Source organism: Cylas formicarius, unplaced genomic scaffold, assembly GCF_029955315.1.
Source record: "Cylas formicarius isolate icCylForm1 unplaced genomic scaffold, icCylForm1.1 PGA_scaffold_7__23_contigs__length_41026272, whole genome shotgun sequence".
Lineage (NCBI taxonomy): Eukaryota > Metazoa > Arthropoda > Insecta > Coleoptera > Brentidae > Cylas > Cylas formicarius.
In genome coordinates, this window is record NW_026844352.1 from 8421264 (window position 1) to 8444429 (window position 23166).

The 23166-nt window shown below is 36.2% G+C and overlaps 1 protein-coding gene across 3 annotated transcripts in view; it reads left to right on the plus strand.

Moving 5' to 3' along the window:
• Nucleotides 1-20767, plus strand: part of LOC132705524 (teneurin-a) — a 737223-nt gene extending 716456 nt beyond the window's left edge. For all 3 annotated transcript variants that reach the window (XM_060676144.1, XM_060676145.1, XM_060676146.1), the window contains 8 exons: nucleotides 96-285; nucleotides 342-1638; nucleotides 1707-1874; nucleotides 10545-10745; nucleotides 10799-11129; nucleotides 11381-11558; nucleotides 13863-14581; nucleotides 18121-20767. In XM_060676144.1, coding sequence (XP_060532127.1) covers nucleotides 96-285; nucleotides 342-1638; nucleotides 1707-1874; nucleotides 10545-10745; nucleotides 10799-11129; nucleotides 11381-11558; nucleotides 13863-14581; nucleotides 18121-18396 — 3360 coding nt within the window. In that variant the 3' untranslated portion in view covers nucleotides 18397-20767. The remainder of the gene's footprint in view (nucleotides 1-95; nucleotides 286-341; nucleotides 1639-1706; nucleotides 1875-10544; nucleotides 10746-10798; nucleotides 11130-11380; nucleotides 11559-13862; nucleotides 14582-18120) is intronic.
• Nucleotides 20768-23166: the final 2399 nt, after the last annotated feature.

The following is a 23166-nucleotide window of genomic DNA, read 5'->3' on the forward strand; positions in this document are numbered from 1 at the left end:
AAAGGGTCTAACAAATTATTCATAAATATAGATTATTTCACTCTAAATCTACGTCTTTGGAAAAGTAGTACAGAATATTTGTTTGAAATTTTTAGGGAGGTGATACGTTTATTTACCAGTACAACTGGCTGGGCAGGGCTACCGGTGTGATACTCCCCAGCGGGGAGACCCTCCAACTATCTTCTAAGATGTCGGAGACTGAAGGTCTGGAAATTGTTATCAGTCAACCGCCTACCGTGTTGAACGTTAACGGCAAAGCAAACAAGCAAGTTATTTTGATCGACGGTAACGGAGTAACAACCGGTGAGCGTTTCTTGCCTTCAATGAACTTGTAATTCCAGGTACGGAAATCACCAAAGCGGTAACCCTAACGAACTCGACGGTCGCTCTAAAATCTGCCTACGACGGTAACTTAAAGATATGCGCGATCGAAAGACACCCGTTGCTAGAAGCTTCGCTTCCGCTCGAAGCGGAACTGTTGCCTATCTGGTCCGAGCAGACCACGACTTTCGGCGACGCAGTGTCGAACGTAATGTCCACGTCATTCAGTCTCGTGGGAGACGTTCGAAACCCGCAGCAAACGCTGTATCGCGAAATCTCCGTCAACCGGTCGAAAGTGCTGGGAATCGAATTTGATCAGTTCACCAGCAAAGAGACGTTCTTCGACATCGATAAGATGCCGCTGCTGACGATAACCTACGATCCCGCCGGTCTCCCACTGAGCTACACGCCTTACAACGGGGCGGACGTCTTGAACATAACCTACGATAACTTCAACCGAATCGACGGCTGGAAATGGGGAAACACCGAACTAAAATACAGTTACGACAGACACGGTTTGCTGTCCGAAATTACCAGTCCGCAGGACGGGACTCAGATGTACACGTACGACGACTCCAACATGCTCACCAAGATAACATTAGCCAGCCAGAGAAGTTTCTTGTTGTCCTACGACGACAACGGAGGACTGAGACACGTCACGTTGCCCAGTGGTACCAAACATTTGTTCGCGCTGCAACCGTCCCTAGGTATCATTAGGGCCGTATATACCCCGCCCGGCAGCCCGAAGGCTTACCTTCAGCATTTCTCCAATTCGGGGAGGGTTTTGCAAACGGTCTTCCCCGGTGATGGCGTGCGAATCGTCTATCGATACCACGACAGCGGCAAGCTGAGCGAAATCGTCCACGGCGACGGAAAGACCATTTTTTACTACTCGGAGTCTTCTGGGCTGCCGAGCCAAGTGAGCCACGCGGAGAAAGATCTGGAATACCGAGCCGATTATCAGTACGTCGGCGGTCTCCTAATGGAGGAACGAATTGATTTTGGTGCCAAAACGGGATTAAGCAACGCCAAATTCACATACGACTACGACGATAACTATAGACTCGTTACCGCGCAGGGGCGTATCGGCGGACAGAACTTGCCCGTTTATAATTTGGCGTATAATTTTAAGAGCGGCTCGGTGGAACTGCTCGGACCGTTCAAGATTAACAAGCCGAGACCGAACGAAACTCACGTTTTCGACGGCACCGCGTTGTTCTCCAGTACGAAAAATTCCAGGTTCCTGGAGACGAGAGTCGCTCTGACCATACACGGAATGGAGGTGTTCCGGATGGAGTTTGGCCACGACTTACACGGGTATGTACCCCTTCAGCTGGTGTTTGCGAAATTGTGCAATGTCACCGAGACTTTGTTGCGTGTTGCAGGAGAATATCGCAGACGAGGACCTACACAAAAAATGTCGGAGTCAATACTTATACCAACATAAAAAATTATACGTGGGACTGTGACGGGCAGCTGCTGGGGGTCGAGGCCCAAGAACCGTGGGGCTTTAGATACGACGATAACGGCAACATGCTGTCGTTAACCTACAGGTATGTTGACTGCGTATTCCTCCTGTTATACGTATATCGAGTACTGCTAGAACCCGCATGGAGAATGCCAAAAAACAAAAAGAACACCAAAAGAAAACCCGACCTCCTAACCTTACATCATGAGAATGCCTTCCCTCTGGCGTTACGCCGTAAAACAAAAATAATGCACTAAAGGTTTAAACGTGCGCACGTTAGATGGCGCTATTCAAAAATAAATTAAAATTAATCGATTCATGTCGATAGAATCGATTGATACATTCGTATTACAAGTTAAGAAAAAATCCAAACTCATAGATCATTAAGTTTTTTTTGCCACCCCTTCTATAGGGATTTTCAATACGGGCGGGTCGATGTTGAAATGGAATGAAACAAGATGTGTGTGAGATATTAACTAAGTTGAGCCATTATTTATGGAATATAACATCGCATGACTTGAGCATGGTTCCGACTGAATTCTAGCAATTGCTTAAGTCATGTTGACTTTAGAAAACCCCACAAGAAAAAGGCCAGCGGAGTCAAATCGCCACGATCTTGGTGGCCAATTCACTTCACCTCTGCGAGAGATAATCATACACCTAAAATGTTCACCGAGAAGCTCCACCGTGGCGTCCGCTGTATGGCAGTTGGAACCACATGTTGTTCATGTCCATATCGTTCAATTTGGGCCAAAAGTAATTGGTTATTATTGTTCTGTAGCGATCGCCTTTGGGGGTAATGCCGTCGCCAAAGTAAAAAAATGGGGACCAATAACACCGCCACTTCAAAATCCGCACCAAACAGTTACTTTTTGTGGATACATTGCTACCTGGTGAACCTCGTGTGGGTCCCATATCCGGCATTTTTTTAACATAGCCATTGATCCAAAAATGCGCCTCGCCTAAATGAAAAAAACAGCTTAAACAAACTTCGACCCGTCCTAATTGAAAACCCCTTTATATCTGATATTAATTAAAGCCGAATTTATATTCACAAATAAATATTAAAATTAGGATAAAATTAAAAGTAGAAGTTTACCTTCACAGAAATTAGTTTAAGTTAGATAGAACGACAACTCTCTAACAAAGAACTGCCTGGCGGGAAGTACCCTAATTGAAATGTAGAAAAATTTAAAATTTAAAAGGAAGCCTTTGAGGACCGGATAAGTGGTAAAATGAAAATAAGTTCAAAAATTGCTTTATATTTAAGACGCTCACTATATCACCTATTTATTTAAATTAAATTATTTAAAAGTTAAATAAAAATAATAAAATTGTTTAACATTTCAAAACCATTTCTTGAACTCATTTTGAGTTTCTCGCCACAGCTACAGCAACAATTTTTGATCACAGTGTATAAAATTCCAAAAAAATAAAATAAAGCATTTACTTGTACCCTCAATAAGCAGCATTTCAATTCAAATTTTACCTAAACTAACTAAACGCAAAACATAACAACAACAACATAATGTTGGAGCTGGTCAATTGACCACTTCTTAATTGACTATGAAAGGTGGGGGTTTGCGGGTACACGAAATTAAACAATTTATGTGTCACTACAAATATGTAATTCCGAACTCAAGTAAAATACTATGGGTGGACAACGAAATATTCGAAATTAAACGCGTTTTCCGAGAGTCGCTGCATAACCCTTTGCGGTCGGGGTTCTACTACTTCTCCGCGGTTCGTCTAATGCATGGTAGCGCGGAGGGTCGCGGCGACGGGTACGTCTGGGACGTGCGGCGCCACACATGGGCGTGCGCTTTTTAAAATGTTCGTTACAACTAGCCAAATTCGATAAAAATGTTTTAAATAACATCTTGAAATTGTAGAGTGTTATCTATCATTATTATTATTATGCGTTTGTGATGTCTAATTTACCTATAACCCTCTTCAAGGAATACCTGAATACGATACTAGCGATTCGGAGAATCCCAATAAAAATATTCGCTCCATTTAGTTATCAGAAAATTATTTCGGTCAATTGACTGGTCAATTGATACAATAAATTTGACCAGTCAATTTCACAACCCTACTTAAGATCTATTTTTCTTCTGAATATTAAGTTTAAATTTTACTCAACGTTTCAGTTATTAGGAACATGAAATGCATAAAAATATGATATGAATTAAATATTTTCTATAATAATATTGACATATCTTAGCGACATTTTTAATGGAACATGAATGTAAATATGAAATAACTGAAATGAATATATTGACTTTGAAAATTATGTTGCTAAGAGTTTACTTAATTGTTGGTTTATGTTCATTTCTATTATAATAAACTTGTATCGACGCGAAAAGTAAATCCTACTTTGCTTGTTTAATCGCAACTGACTAGGTGCCATTTTCGTTCCTTTTTGTCGATTGTCTCTTCAAAAAAAGAAATGCGCACAGCGTCGCAAAAAAATAGCCTGATTGAACCAGGCTAGAGGTTAGGCAAATTTATAATAATAAAAAAAACTAATTGATACAATTTACCCGAAAAATATTCCTCTACCAAAATAAGATCGAACATACCGCCGACCTTAAAATCACCAAGTGTATTTTAACAAAATAACATTCTAGTGTAATTAATGAAAGAAAAGAAAACAAAACGAAAATAAGAAAAAAAACATTTTCTTCTAAATTTATTCTAAATAAGGTAAACGACATAGTTTGGATATGGGCCTTTGCAAAAAACCGTTTCTAGTTCTAACTGTCGCTACTCGGCAAATACCGTCAGTTCCAGGATGAACCTGTGTTACTCGGGCAAGTAACCATCGAAGGGACGTATTTAATTCGTCTTTTATGACTACCATATCTCCTATGTTTAATAAGGGGTATTTTTTTGTCCATTTCGAACGCTGCTGAAGCGTGTTCAAATAATCGTGATGCCACCGCTTCCAGAATTCGCTATGCAATCGTTGCACCAATTCCCAACGTTGTAAAGTATTAATATTAGCGTTCGTATAATCCTTAGAAGGTAAAGAAGTAAGAGGCTCCAGAGTTAAAAAATGCCCTGGAGTCAAAGCGCTTATGTCATTAGGGTCACTACTCAAAGGGTGTAAACGTCTTGAGTTTAAAACAGATTCGATGCAATATAGCGTTGTATACATTTTCTCGAAAGTTAATTTGTTTAGCCCTATTGACCGAACCAGGTGATACTTCATGCTACGCACACCAGCTTCCCATAACCCTCCGAAATTAGGTGCTGATGGTGGATTAAAGTACCATTTGATTTTTTCCGTCTCAACGGCGTTTTTCATGAGCTCCACCAGTTATCTATTGGCACCACAATCGGAGCGGATAATATTACAACGTCCTCTAGGTTCGATAAAGCGCTTTAAAGCACCAACTAAAGCGTCAGTACACAAAATGGAAACCAGTTCTAAATGTATGGACTTAACGGCAAAACAAACAAAAATAGAAACATATGCCTTCTGGGCCTTTATCCCTCTGCCCTTTAAAGGCGTTACAGAAAAGGGACCTGCAAAGTCCACCCCTACTTCCTGAAATGGCTTGGCCTGTGATACACGTCCTGCCGGTAAATCGCTCATGTATGGTACAACAGGCTTGGGATCCACTCGAAAGCATCTTAAACAACGAGACAAACGCCTACGAATAGCATTTTTCGCTGACAGTATCCAGAACTGTTGTAGAATCAAAAAATGCAATGTTTGCAAACACGGATACAAATATTTCCTATGTAAATAAAATATTATCAGTTCAGTAAGACGATGTTTTTGAGGGAGTAACAATGCAAATTTCCTATCGTGTGGCAAAGATTTGGAATTTATCAAGCGACCGCCGACCCTCAAGAAACCTTGATTATCCATAAATGGATTCAATTTTCTTAAAACCTTATCTACGCCTTTGTTTTTTTCTAGCTTATATATAGCATCAGAGAAAACCTCACGTTGTACTTGCCAAACAAGACACAAAAGTGCATTGTTTATATCAAAGCAAAAGCAAAGAGCCGCTGAACAAGCGGCAACCGGATTTTGGCGTTTTGTACGAATATTATTGCAAAATTTTACACAATATGCAATGATCCAATGAAGAATATCTATTAAACACACCGTACGGGTCGGATATGTAAATTAACGTCGTCATAAATTTGCTCTCCTCTTCTAAGCATTCAGAGGGACTTTCGGCCGATAAATCGCGAGGCCAATGATAAGAAGAGTAACGAAGAAACCGAGGCCCATGAAACCAAGTAGGGTATTCTAAGATTTGTGAAGGAATAAGTCCTCTACTGGCACAATCTGCGGGGTTATCGTTAGTAGGAATATAACGCCAACTATCAGGAGAAATCTTATCTTGGATATGACTTACTCGATTACTAACGAATGTTTGCCATCTATGAGCAGAGGATTTAATCCACGCCAGAATTAGTTTTGAATCTGACCACGCGATTTTTTTTTTAATTATAATTTTATTCAGAGCATCACGAATAAACTCTACTAAATTTGACAACAAAACAGCAGCACATAGTTCCAAACGGGGCAAGGTTATTCTCTTCAGAGGTGCGACTTTCGATTTTCCAACAACGAAATAATTTTATGCTCGCCATTTACAAAAACCCGAAGGAAGAGCACACACCCATATCCGCTTTGGCTAGCATTGCAAAATCCATGCACTTCACATTCAGCTTGAAACACATGCATGTGCCTAGGAATTTTTAGAGAAGACAACAGATCCAACTCACACTGAAATTTTCTCAATTTCGCGGTAATTTCGGGGGGAGGTTCCTGGTTCCAATCAAGGCCCAAGCTCCACAGCTGTTGAATTAAACATTTAGCGTACAACGTTAGGGGGGCAATCATGCCCAAAGGATCAAAAAGTCTAGCCAAATTTGACAAAATCTCTCTTTAGGTACACTCGGTACTCGAAATATTACCAATTTTAAAAGTAAAACTATCAAAAGCTGGTTGCCACTGCAACCCAAGAAGTTTGAAGCATAGCGGTTCGACTGTATCAAAATTAATGGGTTGCTGATGTTCAAGAGGGGTGTCCGATAAAACCTCCGCACAATTAGTAGCCCACTTTCGTAACTCAAAACTACCTCTCTTTAAAAGTTCTGAGAGCTCAAATTTTATACGTTTACCAACTTCCAGATCGTGAAAACCTGTCAGAATATCGTCAACGTAAATATCAGACAACAGGATATCCGAGGCAAATGAAAACGATTGCCGTTCATCTATAGCTAATTGCTTAATGGTCCTATCGGCCAAATAGGGTAAACTACCAACTCCAAAAACCAAAGTATCCAATCTATACTCTTGTACCGGCTTTTCACGGTCAAATCTCCATAAAATAAGTTGAAACCTTTTATCCTCATCGTGAACCCGTATTTGTAAAAACATCTTCTTAATGTCTGCTATCAAAACGAATTTATGCAAACGAAATTTAAGCAAAACGTTAGAAATATCGGAATGAAGTTTTGGACCAGCATAAAGTTTAATGAGACCCCATTGGAGGATTTCATCGACGAATCGAATACCACGCGGAGCTTGGTTGACACGGATTCTTCCCGTATGACACAATGATGAGGAATGTAGTACCGACCAGGCGCATCGGTCCGACTAACGATCGACATATAACCAGCCTCGAGATATTCCCTCATAAAATTTCTATACAAGTCGAGCAAAGCTGGGTTATGATATAATCTATTTTCCAAAGAATAAAGTCTGCGTAAAGCTAAATTTTTCGATTCACTAAAAATTGGGTTCCTTAATCGAAAAGGCAAAGCGACAACGTATCGACTAGAAGAATCTTTAAAATGGGTTGTCTTGTATAGGTTTTCACAAAATTCAGTTTCGGGCGATACCGTTTTGATATTAGGTACGCTTTCGACCTCCCATAGCCGCTTAATATTATTATTTAGCGACTCCAAAATTTTTGTACAATACGTCGGTAAGCGACATTAGTTTTGTTCGAAATCTTAGATTTTCCTAGAGGTTTACACTGTTCCCGAGGCAGCCCAAGACGCATCAGACAATCTTCCGAAATAAAATTGGCCGCTGAAGCGAAGTCAAGCAAAACACGAATTGACTAAAATTCTTAATGTGAACAACAGCCGTAAAAAATTGACATTGCATCGGAAGAGGAAACTAACGATGCTGCGACAGGAACAACACTATCACAATTATTCAACGTATCTTGATCTTCGTTTTGTCCGCCCGCTGGCGATGCAAGTTGTGTACCCGAAGTACTGGTACTACTATTACCTTTTGAAAAGTGTAGCAAAGCATTGTGGCGACAGCCGCACCAACAAATCTGTGACACAGAACAATCTTTAACAACATGTGCTCCAAAACAAATCAGACATAAATGTTTGCCTTTTATAAAATTAAATCTGGCATAAGGAGTTTTCCCCAAAAATTTACTGCAAGACGCTAAAGAATGTTCCGCCCTACATAACGAACAAACAACTCCACCGGCTACGAAAACACCAGGCGTTGATTGTGGTTTCTTAAACGAGGCGCGCGCATCTTTATTTAGATATGAAGTTTTGAAATTATTTTTAACCGCCACCTGTATTGCAATTGAAGCCTGCATAGCCCAAAGTTGCGCATCCAAAAATGACGGTTGTCCCTTCGAAGTGCCACTACTACTGTCGTTTGTTTTATTAGCAAATTCAAGTTCGAATCTATTACGCGTGTTGCTTGGAATTTTATACAAAAGCAAATGAAAGTTTACGAAATCGCATTGATCAACTGGGTATTGCAAGTTTCTGAGTGCCTCCAAATTTTCGGAAAATGTATTCAAGAGTTTGCTCAACTCGGTAATATTATCAACACTTTTCAATGAAGGAAAAAAGTAAATTTCATTCCAAAAATTTTTAGCAATCAGTCTATGATTTTCATATTTTTTAACCAGTGCATTATATGCAATAGAATAGTTATCGTCCGTAAGAGGCATAGAGCGAACCAGAGCTAAAGGCTCACCCTCCAAATACTTAAGCAAATACCTAAATTTATCGATATCGGCTATCTCGGTATCGCGGTGAATACAACTATTGAACATGTCAAGAAATGTTCTCCACTCTTTATAGTTACCCGAAAAAACCTTTACGCCTAAAGGCTCCAGTTTGATAGATTTTTTTGTACATTGCGAAATGAGTGCGGACGAAGAACCAGTACCAACAAGCTCGAAATAAATCGCTTTGAACCCATAAAATGTCTTTGAAGTAGTGGCCCTAACTTCATCCTGTTGTAAAAATTCTTGTTCCCCCAAAACAGAAGTTAAAATTAAGATATTGTTATGAAGTTCTTGAAGTTTTGTATATTCTTTCAATGTATCTTCATATCTACCCTTGAGTTCATAAATTTGCGAGTCATCAACCTTGGCTTTTACAGCTAAGGAGTATGCCTCTTTAATACTATTTAAAAAGTAGTTCTTTGAACGATATATCTATTTAATTTTTCAGTATTGGAAGCCGAAAGAGTGGGTGCCATTTTCCAATAACAAAATGGACAAAAAAGACCCGAAATTTTCTAAATTGCCGCCGCTAATTACCGATAGATGTAATCAGTTATTTAGGTTAAATTAAGAATCCGAAAATGAGGCTAGTCAAGATTTAAACCCGGCTAGAATGCCTTTCAAAGTAAAGGTGAAGTCAATTGGATTTGCTCGAATATATATATATATATATATATATATATATATATATATATATATATATATATATATATATATATATATATATATATATATATATATATATATATATATATATATATATATATATATATATATATATATACATCGATATATTAATCGAATTTCGACGAAAATCGGTAAAAAAAAAAGAAAACGAGTTTTTGACAATACGAAAGGCACTTGCTCGAGAACAACGAAAAATCCGGGGAAAGTCTTGCAATCACCGATTACACAATTATTTTCCGAAAACTAATATCCGACTCGTATGGACCAAATTTTGTATCGACGCGGAAAGTAAATCCTACCTTGCTTGTTTAATCGCAACTGACTAGGTGCCGTTCTCGTTCCTTTTTGTCGATTGTCTCTTCAAAAAAAGAAACGCACACAGTGTCGCAAAAAAATAGCCTGACTGAACCGGGCTAGAGGTTAGGCAAATTTATAATAATAAAAAAAAACTAATTGATACTCACAATTTACCTGAAAAATATTCCTCTACCAAAATAAGATCGAACAAAACTGAATTTGATTTTTTATTTAGATTATGTTATTAAATTGCGGTATAAAAAAATTACCAATACCTTTTCTATCATTTACTGCATTTATATCTTTTTTAATACGAATCATTTCTTTTATTGCCATTTATTTTTGTATACTTATTCCATCGTATACAGAGGTTCCTTTAAAATTATTAATTATGCCAGCACCCTGTATATTATTTACAATTATAAAAGAGGTTGTTTAAAATGATTTATTTGCAATTATAAAAGAGGTTGTTTAAAATGATGTATAATAGAATACCTAATAATTATTTCCAAATATATGTATATGAGTTTATGGAGCTATATTATCCATAGATTATGTAGATAATAAAAAGATTCTTTTTCATATACGTAGGGTAATTTATATTTTTCGTTTTTGGGTAGTTCGGACGGTTAAATTAAATTGATTTGATGGAATTACTAAGTAACACTAAAATCATGTTTAGTTCATTGATGTATAGTTGTTTTGCTTCCGTGGACACTTCTAAATAACCAGAAACATTGTAGAGGCAACACTATTCCCATGGAATACAACTCTATGGATAGGATAACCAAGTTTGGCGAGGGCCAATATAAGTACGACAGTCGGGGATTGGTCATCCAAAATGCTCGGGAAGAAAAATTCCACTACAATGCCAAAGGTCTCTTAGTCAGAGCTACCAAGAGAGGGCGCTTCGATGTTCGATATTTTTACGATCATATGGATCGGTAAAGATTTATTATTAATTTTAGCGTTAGTTCGTTTAATTTTTGACCTTTAGATTGTTGGCGAGGAAAGATAATTTCGGGAACGTGACCCAATTTTTCTACAACAATGACCACAGACCGAGAGAAGTCAGCCAGATCTATTCGCCGCGCGACGGAAAACTCATGTCTTTGATATACGACAACAGAGGTCACCTTATCTTCGCCCAAGTCTACAGACATAAGTATTACGTCGCCACAGATCAGTGCGGCACTCCGGTCATGATTTTTAATCAGTATGGAGAAGGAATTAGAGAAATTATGAGGTCACCTTATGGACACATTGTATATGACTCGAATCCGTATTTGTACCTTCCTATTGACTTCTGTGGAGGAATATTAGACCAGGTAACTATTTTTGAAATTGATCACGTCTATTTCAACGTTGCAACAGCAGTTGAGATGTATACATTCAGTTTTTTTCTTAAGGGAAATTAACCAAAAAATTAGCTGGTGGAAACGAAACTTTCACTGAGGAGGTTTATTAATAAATGCTATTAAAAGAATATGTAAATATATATTTGTTTATATTTTTGTATATATTATTGAGTGTGTACCAAAGAAATACTTTTCTAATCTCAGAATTTGTGTGTTTGCAGGTCACTTCTCTGGTCCACATGCCAAATGGAAAAATATATGATCCACTAATTGGGCAGTGGATGTCACCTCTATGGGAGAATGTGCTCGAGAGGGTGGCAACGCCCACGCAACTTCATTTGTATAGGTTTAATGGAAACGATCCCATCAATATGGGTGTCGACAGAGACAGACCGAAAGGTTAGCATTTGATATTTAATGATTTCGTCTAAATAATTTTTTAAATACTTCGTCAGCATTTTTACAAAAAAGAAGTGATTTTCAAAAAAAAAAAGCGTGGTTTTATTACAATTCGTTTGGATTTACAAAATGATAAGAAGTAGGGGTGAAAATAAATGACACTCTTAAAATACAATGAATGAAAGCAAATATTAAAGACAGTATATAGAGTTGATGGAACCTGGGACTAAGAAATTTGCGTATATATATATGTGTATATATATATATATATATATATATATATATATATATATATATATATATATATATATATATATATATATATATATATATATATATATATATATATATATATATATATATGTTTAGCTTTTGGTTCTTGTGTTTGTCTCTTTTTGACTGTACCCCTTTCTGAAGAAGGTCATAGAAGACCGAAACGTCAATATATGGACAAAAAAAATTTTAATCGCTTTTAATACAAAGACCTAAACATAAATATAGAGAAGGTCTAAGAAAAAACAAAATATAAACTATATATATATATATATATATATATATATATATATATATATATATATATATATATATATATATATATATATATATATATATATATATATATATATATATATATATATATATATATATATATATATATATATATATATATATATATATATATATATATATATATATATATATATATATATATATATATATATATATATATATATATATATATATATATATATATATATATATATATATATATATATATATATATATGATGACACTATATTCCGGGATATCATCCGTTCGCTCGTTGAACTCCGACTGGAATCCTGCAAATCTTGCATCCGACTGGAATCCTGCAGGCGTTTCGCCAAAATCTCACTTGGCATCTTCAATGCTCGCGCTCCGAAAACACTTCGAACACTCGGAGCGCGAGCATTGAAGATGCCAAGTGAGATTTTGGCGAAACGTCTGCAGGATTCCAGTCGGATGCAAGATTTGCAGGATTCCAGTCGGAGTTCAACGAGCGAACGGATGATATCCCGGAATATAGTGTCATCACATTTTTCCATCCGTGAATCAATACGTGAGGATATATATATATATATATATATATATATATATATATATATATATATATATATATATATATATATATATATATATATATATATATATATATATATATATATATATATAGTAGCAAAAACTTGGGGATTTTTTAGACAACCTTTGTATAGTTCAATTTTTCTCTCTGTCGTCACTTTCCGATCATTTTTGTGAAATATTTTCCTATGCCTATTCCTAATTATTTGGTCATATCTATTTTTAAGTGTAAGGTGAAACTTCATAATACTTGTATTTAAGAAAAATTGACAAAAGCCATGAGATCAAATTCGTAGCAAGTAAACATTTTTCTATTAAAGTAAAAGCAAAAAATGATCGAAAAAATTATAATCATTTAATTAATTAAAACAAGATCGCCGAAAGTTTAAAGAAAATTACGGGAAAGATTTTATAAATGTTAACTTTCAAAGTTGAAGGACAGTACCCTCCTATAAGTTTTCTTTATTAGATTCTTTTCAGTACTTTCTCAGTTTTAAGTTTTTCAAGTCATAGAACAAGCCAGTCTTTAATATTTCTTCGAAACTTGTCGCTCGAGTAGCTGATACTACTTATCCCCTGAAAAGCTCTTGACGCATTTTGTCTTCATATATTTTGAAATCATATTTTGAAATTTTCACTGCTGCATTTTATGTGCTCTAATTCTAACAACCTCCAGGACAGGATGTACTTTTTTTACTGCAGTTATTAGGAAATCAAAATGTGTTTCTGATATTTACTTCTAATTTGTAATGTTATCATTAATATTGTTGTTGGAATTCTGGAATTCCTGTTTTGTTGTCTTGGTTCGTAATTTGTACTTCCCCGTCTGGCAACTGGCTTCGTCTATTTGATGGGTGTAAATAAATAAATTAATAATAAAATAAAAAAGATCTTAGAAATTGGGTATTTGAGCGACTTTCAAGAGATTTTTTTTTGCACCAGTTCTCTGCAAATGCGGATTTCTGTAGTTTTTTAAAGTAAAAAAACGGCGTTGCTTGAAAAATAATTTTTTAATTGCGTTTGCAATAATACTCCAGATTAGCTGGGATTTCGAAGACCAGACAAAATAATTAATTAAAAACTCCTCGTCCTTATGCTACTAACCAAAACTAGTAACCATCTCTGAGAATGCATTGGAAGGCAACTCAGACAACTCGCATGTCAAGCTGTCGCTTCTTTTTCAAGATCATCTCGACTGGATGGAGAAGATAGGAGTCAATCTGAAAAGCTTGGCACCGCAACTGTTCATGGAAAACCTACCGGGAGGTAAAATGCCACCATTACTGACCCAAAATCCAGACTTCTGGAATCCGTCCGAGGTGCTTAGCAGCCAGCTGACTCGCCAAGCTGCGATCACCGAAATCCAGTCGGGTTTTCTCGCCCACCTGAACTCGAGAAAAATGCAAAACGCGAAAGAACTGTCTGTATTCTCGAAATCGGCCCTCAAAACTGACGTAATCGATCTAGTGCCGAAGAAAATCGGCGCCTCTTCCGATCCGCCGTTCGGCAGGGGTATATTGGTATCCAAAACTGACTCCGGGGAAGCAATCGTGTCCAGCGTGCCCGCCGCAAACGCCATCTATCGCGACGTTTACACCTCGGTGTTTAACAGGTCATTCTTGCTTCCGTTTTCGTTTATCGTCCACGGCAATCAGCAGGACGCGTTTTATTTCGTAAAGAAGGAGACGTGGAAAATAAACGACGACAAGGCCCAACTGAAGAGGCTCCAGGGTCAAGTCAACACCACCTTCCACGAAAATGTCCGGGAAAACGGCAGCGGGAACAATTACTTCGACGTGAAGATTCACCGAGCAAACGTCGTGATCAATTTGAGGTACGGTACGAACGTGGAGAAGGAAAAACAAAGGCTGCTTCACCACGCCAAGTTATCGGCCGTCAGAAAGGTAAGCCAACTGAATTAGAGTCTAATCGAGGTGGTTTTTATAGAAACTGCCACCTAGTTTCATACTGATCAGTAGGTTTGAAGACAAGGTGTGACAAAACAGTTTTCTGACTTGTAAGTAATGCTATAGCTTTTTAGAAAAAAAATCATACAAAAGTTAATAAATTAGTTTGAGCAAAAAATCTAAACGACTGTCGATTTTAAATTGTTAATAAACATTAGCAGCATATATTGAACAAACTTCAGGAAATGAAGCTTCTTCAGCCATAAACCCTAGGATTCATTTTTTAATATAAACAAATAGAATAACCCTTTTAAAAATGATGCCACCGAAACGCTGCTGAATGAACTAACTAAAACGTTAAATAAACATTAAGAAATTATTTAGACAGGCATTGCTGTCAGCGGAGGGGGATGGATCAAGCTTTCATGAACAAAAATTCCTGATTAATATTTTTCAAACTGTGACAAACTGTGACAAAAGTAGGCTCCTTGAAAGGATCGGTTGTCACCCTCAGTTATCCATCCAAAGTTATTTCGTAATATTTTAAATATTAATAAGAAAAAGGTATAATATGTCGAATTAGCAATCGCAGCTGTTAATTTTAAATACGAGGTGTGTTCAAAAAGTACGGTGACTTTTGTAATTGGGCGGGCGACGTACATTCGATCGTAGATTTTTTTTTTGTTATGTTGGTATACATGTCCCTAAGATATGTTCACGGTTTCAGCCAGAAGCGATAAATGTGTTTCGTGTACTCGGCGATTTTCGGCTGTAAAAAAAGAAAAAGAACTTGCATAAAATTTTGTGTAAAAAATGGAATACAGTGAAATACACTTGAAATGTTGACAATGGCACATAGCGAATCTACTTTGAGCAAAAAAAAAAATTATAAGTGGTACAAGCGATTCCAAGATGGCCGAGAAGATGAAAACGTTGAAGAAATGAAACATATGGTGCTGAAAAGTAGTCGAAACACTATTAGAGAAGTTGCTGAAGACGTCGGCATCTCTATTATTTCCTACCATGCATTTTTTTCCGAAGTTTTGGTCATGAAATGTGTAGCAGCAAGATCATAACTTGTGACAAATCGTGGGTATATGGTTATGACGTCGAAACCAAAGCCCAATGGAAGAACCCAGAATCGCCAAGACCGAAAAAAGCATGTCAAGTTCGATCAAATGTCAAGGTTTTGCTTACAGTGTTCTTTGATTGTCGTGGCGTAATATATAAAGAGTTCTTACTACAAGGTCGTACGGTCAATAAACAATATTACTTTGAAGTTATGCGCCGTTTTCGAAGAGTAATACGAAGAAAACGTCTGGAATTGTTAGAAAACAATTCCAGGATTTTCCATCACCTGCACCTGCTAACTCATTCTTGCTTGTTGTTCCGAGTTTTTCCTGTTCCAAACAGTCAAGAAACTCATGAAAGGAAGGAGGTTTAGAACAATTGAGGAGATAAAGAAAAACCCGCTGGAATAAGTTACGGCTATACCGGAAAGTGCTTACAGACAACATTAATTTTTATGAATAAATAAAGACTTTTTGATGATGAAACTTAAAAATCACTTTACTTTGTGAACGCATCTGATATATCGGTACCCCTATTTCTGAAACTCTCAACTTTATTTTAGATATATAAAAAACCGGAAATCTTGAATTTACTCGTCTCATCCTAATTTGAAAATGCTTGTCTGGAACATATATTTCTTGTAACGGGTTAAGTTTCAATTCAGTTAAATCTTCTCTGGTGCAATGCCTAGTTCGTTTTGGCTTATCCATCTGTCGATCTTCCTCAGTGCCTCATTAGATTTATCCATCAGGTCGTCCATAATACTACGACAAGTAAACCCACCGAACATAACCATGAAACCGGATATCAAATCATATTCCAACAAACTAAACTCCTTGCATGTAATGATCCAAAGAAAAATCCGAGAATCCATTTCTAAACAAGTAAACAATCTTAACCGCGATCTTTCACCAATATGGGAATCGGTCATCCGAGGCAAAGTTCCTTTAGCTTCGCCCCTATCAGAGAGTATATAGGCCGATGCAGAGTAGAATGCCAAGTAGTTTCAGTTAAGCTCTGAAGAAGTCAACGGGATGATTGGTCACGTCATTACAAATAGGTATAATAATTCCTACACACATTTCGATGGTATTATTTTGCGATGATTCTATTTGTTTATAAGAAAAATATGAATATTAACTTTTAAGGCCTAGGAAGCTTTATTTGCTGGGGTAAGAGGTTTATTTGGTATAGGGAACTTGGACATTTTTTTTATTCATTTGTTTATGTATAGAAATAAGACATAGCAAATATCCAAATTCAAAACCCAATATTTAGTTGCAATTAATATTTCAAATTCTGACGACACTCAACGCGCGGAAATGATATAATCATATTATTTGCATTTATTTTTTGCATGGTAGAGGTGTGTTTGTATTTAATCTACATCAGTTGGTATTTATGCTTAGTGTGCTTTACATGATAATAATGGAAGCAACAATATTACAAATCCTGCTACTGTGTTTGACTACAACCCGTAAAACGCGAGATAACATTTTTATTCGTCTACCAGAAAAAAAAGCGGTTGTTTTTAACATTATGCGCAGGTGTCACTTTAGCCTTGTCAGTGCAAACATTTTTAACTCTTCGAATTTGCACCCATCCTGTTGCAGTCTCCATGGGAATGGCTTCATGATCTATATAAAATTAAGAACACTTTAAGTTATCAATTCCAATATACTTTAAAATCAGTATTTAGATTTCCACTAGTTTAAACAAATACCTTCTTGTTTTTCTTTAATAATTTACATTTTATTTGATATAAAGTTTGAATTTTATAAACTAAAAACTTTAAGCTGATTACAATATTATTTGGTCTAAAATTAGTGACTAAATTTTCTATGAACATACCTTTAAGCTTTCACATCGCGAACCTAACCAAAAGAAAAACTTTCGGTGTTTTGTATGCAAGATGTCACCATAAACATCTACTCAAGGTAAATTATCAGATTGACCTTTTAAAAAATCGGCTTAGATTATTTTCAAAACTGTTTTTTTGATACTAAACACAAGATCACAAGAGCAAGCGACAGGATCAGGACTAAAATTAAAATTAAAACCACCAAGACGAACGCGTTGTCGTTCTCTAATGGCTTCTCTATGCTACCGCCCGGCTGGAATGTAATCTTTCGAGCGAATTGACGTCACAACCGGTCACAGCCAATGACAACGCGTTTCAAAGAGGATTTTTAATTGCTTATTATTGTTACATAGAACTACCAAATTATATATTTTTTGTGAACTGTGGTTCTTTTAATAGTATAAACTTACTTTCATAATTAATATTTTTCAAATTAAAATTTTATTTATTAAAGAAAAACCCTTTTTTTTGAGATTTGCAAAAATTTATAAAATTTAATATTGCATGAATGCCGTGGCTACCAATTTCTTTCCGACCACTGTCCTCGAATCTACTGATACCCAGCAATTACAAACGCCCTTGATACTAATTCGTTTGAATTAAGGCGTGGCACAAGGAGAAGGAGGCATACAAGAACGGTTTTTCGGGCAGCTTCGATTGGTCGGCAAGCGAAATCGACGAACTTACCAAAAACGGTTACGTATCTAATTACGAGGGTAATTACATACACAACGTGCAGGAGTACCCGGAATTGGCCGAAGACCCCTACAATATTAAATTTATCAAGAAGCAGAACGAATCGTCGAAGAAGCGGAGACGAAAACGTGAAACGGAAGGGTGCCCGGAGAGCTGGTGGTTCCCGTGGAGCGACGCGTGCTAGTGGCACTCTCTACACACCCCTGAGTTAACGTAAGATTATTCAATTAACTAAGTGTGATGTACCAAAAATAAATTTAAAAAGCTTACCGTAAACTGTAAGTCTTTTATACCAAAAAACCAAAGTCTATTTGTGTATGTAATTTCCAAAGATGCCAAAAAGTGTATATTATTTATTTACAATTTGTTACCTATATGTATGTGATCCACAGTTTGGTACATAGTGTACTACCCAATTTTGTATAATGAAACATTGACTGATTTATTGAAGTGTACAATATGTATCAAACTACTTTTGTAATATAGTAAAAAGTATATTAATATTAAATAGGTACAGCCAGTGTGCTGCCAAGCGGCATAATTTCCTTTCGAATATTTCTAGAATTTCACCATTTTCACCAATAACGTAAATTATCAAATCTAACAATTTATTTGAGAAATAGCAATTTATCAAAACACAAAATGTCACAGTTGGGATTTTTGCATTTAAAATCACATTTTTCCAATTTCAAAGAGGTAAAAAATAATTGTTATTATCAAAAACTTCAATGAAAGGGTAATTATTTGACCACAAGAAAACTAGCAAACTAAACTAACCAAACAAACTTAACACATTGTTTAATCTTTCTTTTGCCATTGCATTGAAAGTTTTTATATTGAAACCTTGTCTAATGCTCGTTTTTGATTCTGTTTGGACTGCTATTATATGGCTATTCGTTATTTATATCTGATTAACCTTGTTGCTTCCGTTTGGTTCATGCAAGCCTCGTTTGTTGGTTTGTACATTTTCTATTGGGTTATTCACGGAATGAAATTAAACGTTAAAATAAGCGTTTTACTTGTTGGTCGTTTTTATATACATATACATATTTGAACAATCCTGCATTTCGTTAGTTACACTAATCTTTTAGCACAAACAAAAATATTAAAAAATCTTTGACAGTGTCATTATTTATAATTCCTGCTCTATTTTCGAGAATCTTTTTATGTTCGTTAAAGGCTTCTGAAGGTAAAGAATTAGGCAGTAACTACTGGGTTCTTGTTCAGGATCGGGGTTACAGAATTACCACTGTAAATTTGGCTAGCTTGCCATCAATAGTAGATTTCACTTTCACTAATTAATCGATGTATGCTTATTCTTTTGTGTTTACAAGTTAAAATTTGTGGAACTGCATTTGAGCTTGGTATTGGTAAACTTCTTGCTGCAAATCATTAAAGCACAGTAAATTGCCCTGTACACCACCGCAGCTACTTTATCTAGATTATTTCTCGAAGTATTTGTACAACCGCCGGGAACAAAACACCACTTTTTTAACCCAAATTTAGGGATCCCAACGATGACGTCACATCGGATGTGCTTTCTAGTTTCTTCAATTTCCTTTTTTTTAATTTGCAATTATTTTGGTTAATAATTCTTTTAAATGAATTGCATACTCGCTACGAATTACTAGTACACTGAGTCTATTAGTTTTTATAAAATCTGAAAAATAAAACAATTATACTAAATACCGTTGTGGTTTTATTTCAAATTTGTCGGCACAACTTACCTTTATTACAAGAGAAAATGCGTGATTCTAGAAATATTCAATTATTTTTGCGATGTTTCTTACTGCTACGAACGAAAGGCGACTTTTTAGAATGAAGTATCACAAAAAAAGTAAAAATTGTAAATATAGTCCAGTTAAAAAACTTTTTAATAATTTTAAAATTAAAGAACGAATTTATCTTAGATAGGAAGAGTATAAAATTATCGATAGTCGTAATAAATATATGTTGTATTGCTTTTAATTTCGAAAATGTGGATTTTAATAAACATCAACCGGACTAATCCACGTTTCAAGTAAACGTAAACGTTAAAACAAAAGTCGGTATGGGATCTTTATCTGCTATGTACCTTGCAATTTTGTAACCTCTTTTTAATGCTTGATCTTTCGTGTTTTTTAGTAAATGCTTGTCTAAATCTGAAGTAAAACAGGTAATAGTAAAATAAAAATACCGCTTTAGAAAAATATTATTATATGAATTGATATGTCGCAAAAAAGATCAAGTACTAAAATGTTCATTCGGTTATTCGAAAAAAAGAGTATATATTTTTCACTCTAACCCCGCCTGCCACATAGTATATTGGAATTCTGTGTGCTCCTTGTTATTATACTGATTGGATATAACAGACTATGTATTAATTTTTAAATGTTATATATGTTGTCCATCAGGATCTGTATTGCTGCTGGCGAATTGTTTGTTAATCGATTAACTGCTGTTCCTTTTTGAAACCGCCTATAATTTCTCAACGTAAGAAAAAAAATATTTTCAATTATACGCTGATTATACGTTATTTACTTTTCGTTCTTACCTATTATGAATGTTTTTAAATACAGACATTGTTTTTTATATCCCGAATTTGATTTTTGTGCCAAATTTTTTATTCCAAATGAGGACGAATATTTCGGTTGGCTGTCCTATTTTGTTATCCTCGCATCAGCTCCAGCCACATCCGGATCTTTGAAAACAATAGGTTGCCCAATGGTAAGAGGTAGATAAACGCCAATTGGCTACTTTGGTAGTGGCGGCATCTCCCGTGCAACCATGGCACTAATTACTTAAAGGACACTCCAATAGATGGCACCATATCTCGGTAACCCTTGTAACTAATTAGTTGGAGCAACATATTATAAATGGCGCAGGATGCAGTAGTGAAGCCCCTTTCATTAGACAATTAGCATTAATAACTTGAAGCAAACAATAACAGACAAGTGAAAATATCGCTACCGCTCGTTAAATCATTTAACTATTTACTTGAAACTAGCTCCACTAGAGGGTGTGCTTGCACCAGTGACACTGGATCTTATTAGTTCAAGCGAGCAACAATAAATGGCGCATCTGCATGGTAGTTTCGCCATCTCTCGTTGAAAACCTTAACTAATTAGTTGATGCAAGCTACAATAGAGGGCCGCGCGCGGTATTATTACCATCTTGCGTTAAAATAGTAAGCCCTTTTACTACTTAGTTTCTGCAAGCTGCAATAGAAGGGGCGCGAGATGAGTGGCGTTTTCTCTCTTTAAATTATGGAACTAATTTTGACAAATTCAATGAATTAATTATTTCAAGGAATCATCATTAGTAAGGAATTATTATTAAACGCATTTTCATTAGAAATAATTTATTTTATATAATTAACAGTCATAAACCATCATCAAACTTTTTCAAGGTTACAAAGGACAAAGAAACCTTTGCAACAAAGCATTTTGATTTCCTGTCTTCTGATCACACCTAAACATAAACATAAAGGGCATTAATATGAAAAGGATTAACAAATATCTTAAACTAACTGGCGTAAAAATGCTACACCTAAACTGAAACCGGTTGAATTGACGAAGTGTCTGCTTAGACAAGGCTTCTACAGGGTGTCCTACAGTGAATTTCAATGATCTGTCATGGAAAAACTATAAATAGCGAAAAAAACGAGAATTATTTGAATTTGATGAAGTATGTCACAAAGTTTTAACCAAAACATGCGATACGTTTGCGATTTGTTATCGGTAAAAATCAACGGGCGCGAGATTTAAAATCTGGTTTTTAACCGGCATTCAACAACCAATATGACCGCTGACAGATCTTTAATAACTTTCGATTCGGCATTTTCAAGACAGTATTTGTTTGAGTTAATTGTGTGGAAATCGCTATTTAGAAAGAAAATGGCGCAAAGTACAGCCTAGCGGCTGAAATGTAGCATGTGCAGGAAATCATCCCCTTCTATATATTTTCCCATAGCTATCTTGTAAAAACACAAAGAAAAAAATATATAAAAAATCTCAACAATTTTTGATTTGGTTGAAGCGAAGGCAAAAAAAAATAGACATCGCAAATTAAAAATAGCTATTATGTGAAAACGATGAAATGTTAATTTTAATGAACGTCCCTAGTAGATATACTACCTGCGTTCAACAGCAATTTCGGCAGTTTTTACATGTAAATTCCCATAAGAAAATTTAAGGATCATATTAGCGAAAATTAATCCGGTCAAGGTAATTCGATCCATCTCCTATCTTAGCACCAACCTACCTACTCTCCACCCCATCCCTCAACTTTTACCCCATCCGTGAACCCCCTCACTCAATCCTCACCCCACCACCATCAACCCCCACGCAACCCATGATTACATGTGGTCACGTGACTCATCTTTCTTTTCGCGTCTACCGAGGATCGAACGCGGGAACCGTCTCTTGTCGAACGCCGACTTTAACGCCGAGCTAATTATGTACCGCCGGTTTGCCCCGGCAGGTGGCGGTGACGATGGGACGGGATGACGGGGTGATGGAGAATCGGGATGATAGGATCGACGGTAAACAAGTCGAGTGACTTATACAGAGTGTCTCAATGATCAGTTATACCCGGTGTTAAATTAAAGAAAACTATATACAATAATAAATATTTATTAGTTCAGATGTCCTGCGAGGAGGGTTTTCTTCTTCTTCTTTTTGCATCCAGTTTGTCGGCCATCCCGGTGTTCCTGTTCATGACGTTCTTGTTCCCGTTCCTTTAAAAAAACTAAATAGGAAATACACTCCTTGCCGTCGCACTCTGTCGACCACCCACCCTGCTGGATGCGCCAACATAATATGCGACTTGTCAATTTTTTCTAGAACAAACAAAAGTTACACACACATAAGTTTTCGTCGTGGAAAACGAATTTGATTTTTTAAAAAACTTTATTCAAGCGAGATGACAAAAAAGCTAGCGATGTGGTTCGCACCGTGGTTTTATACAGACAAAT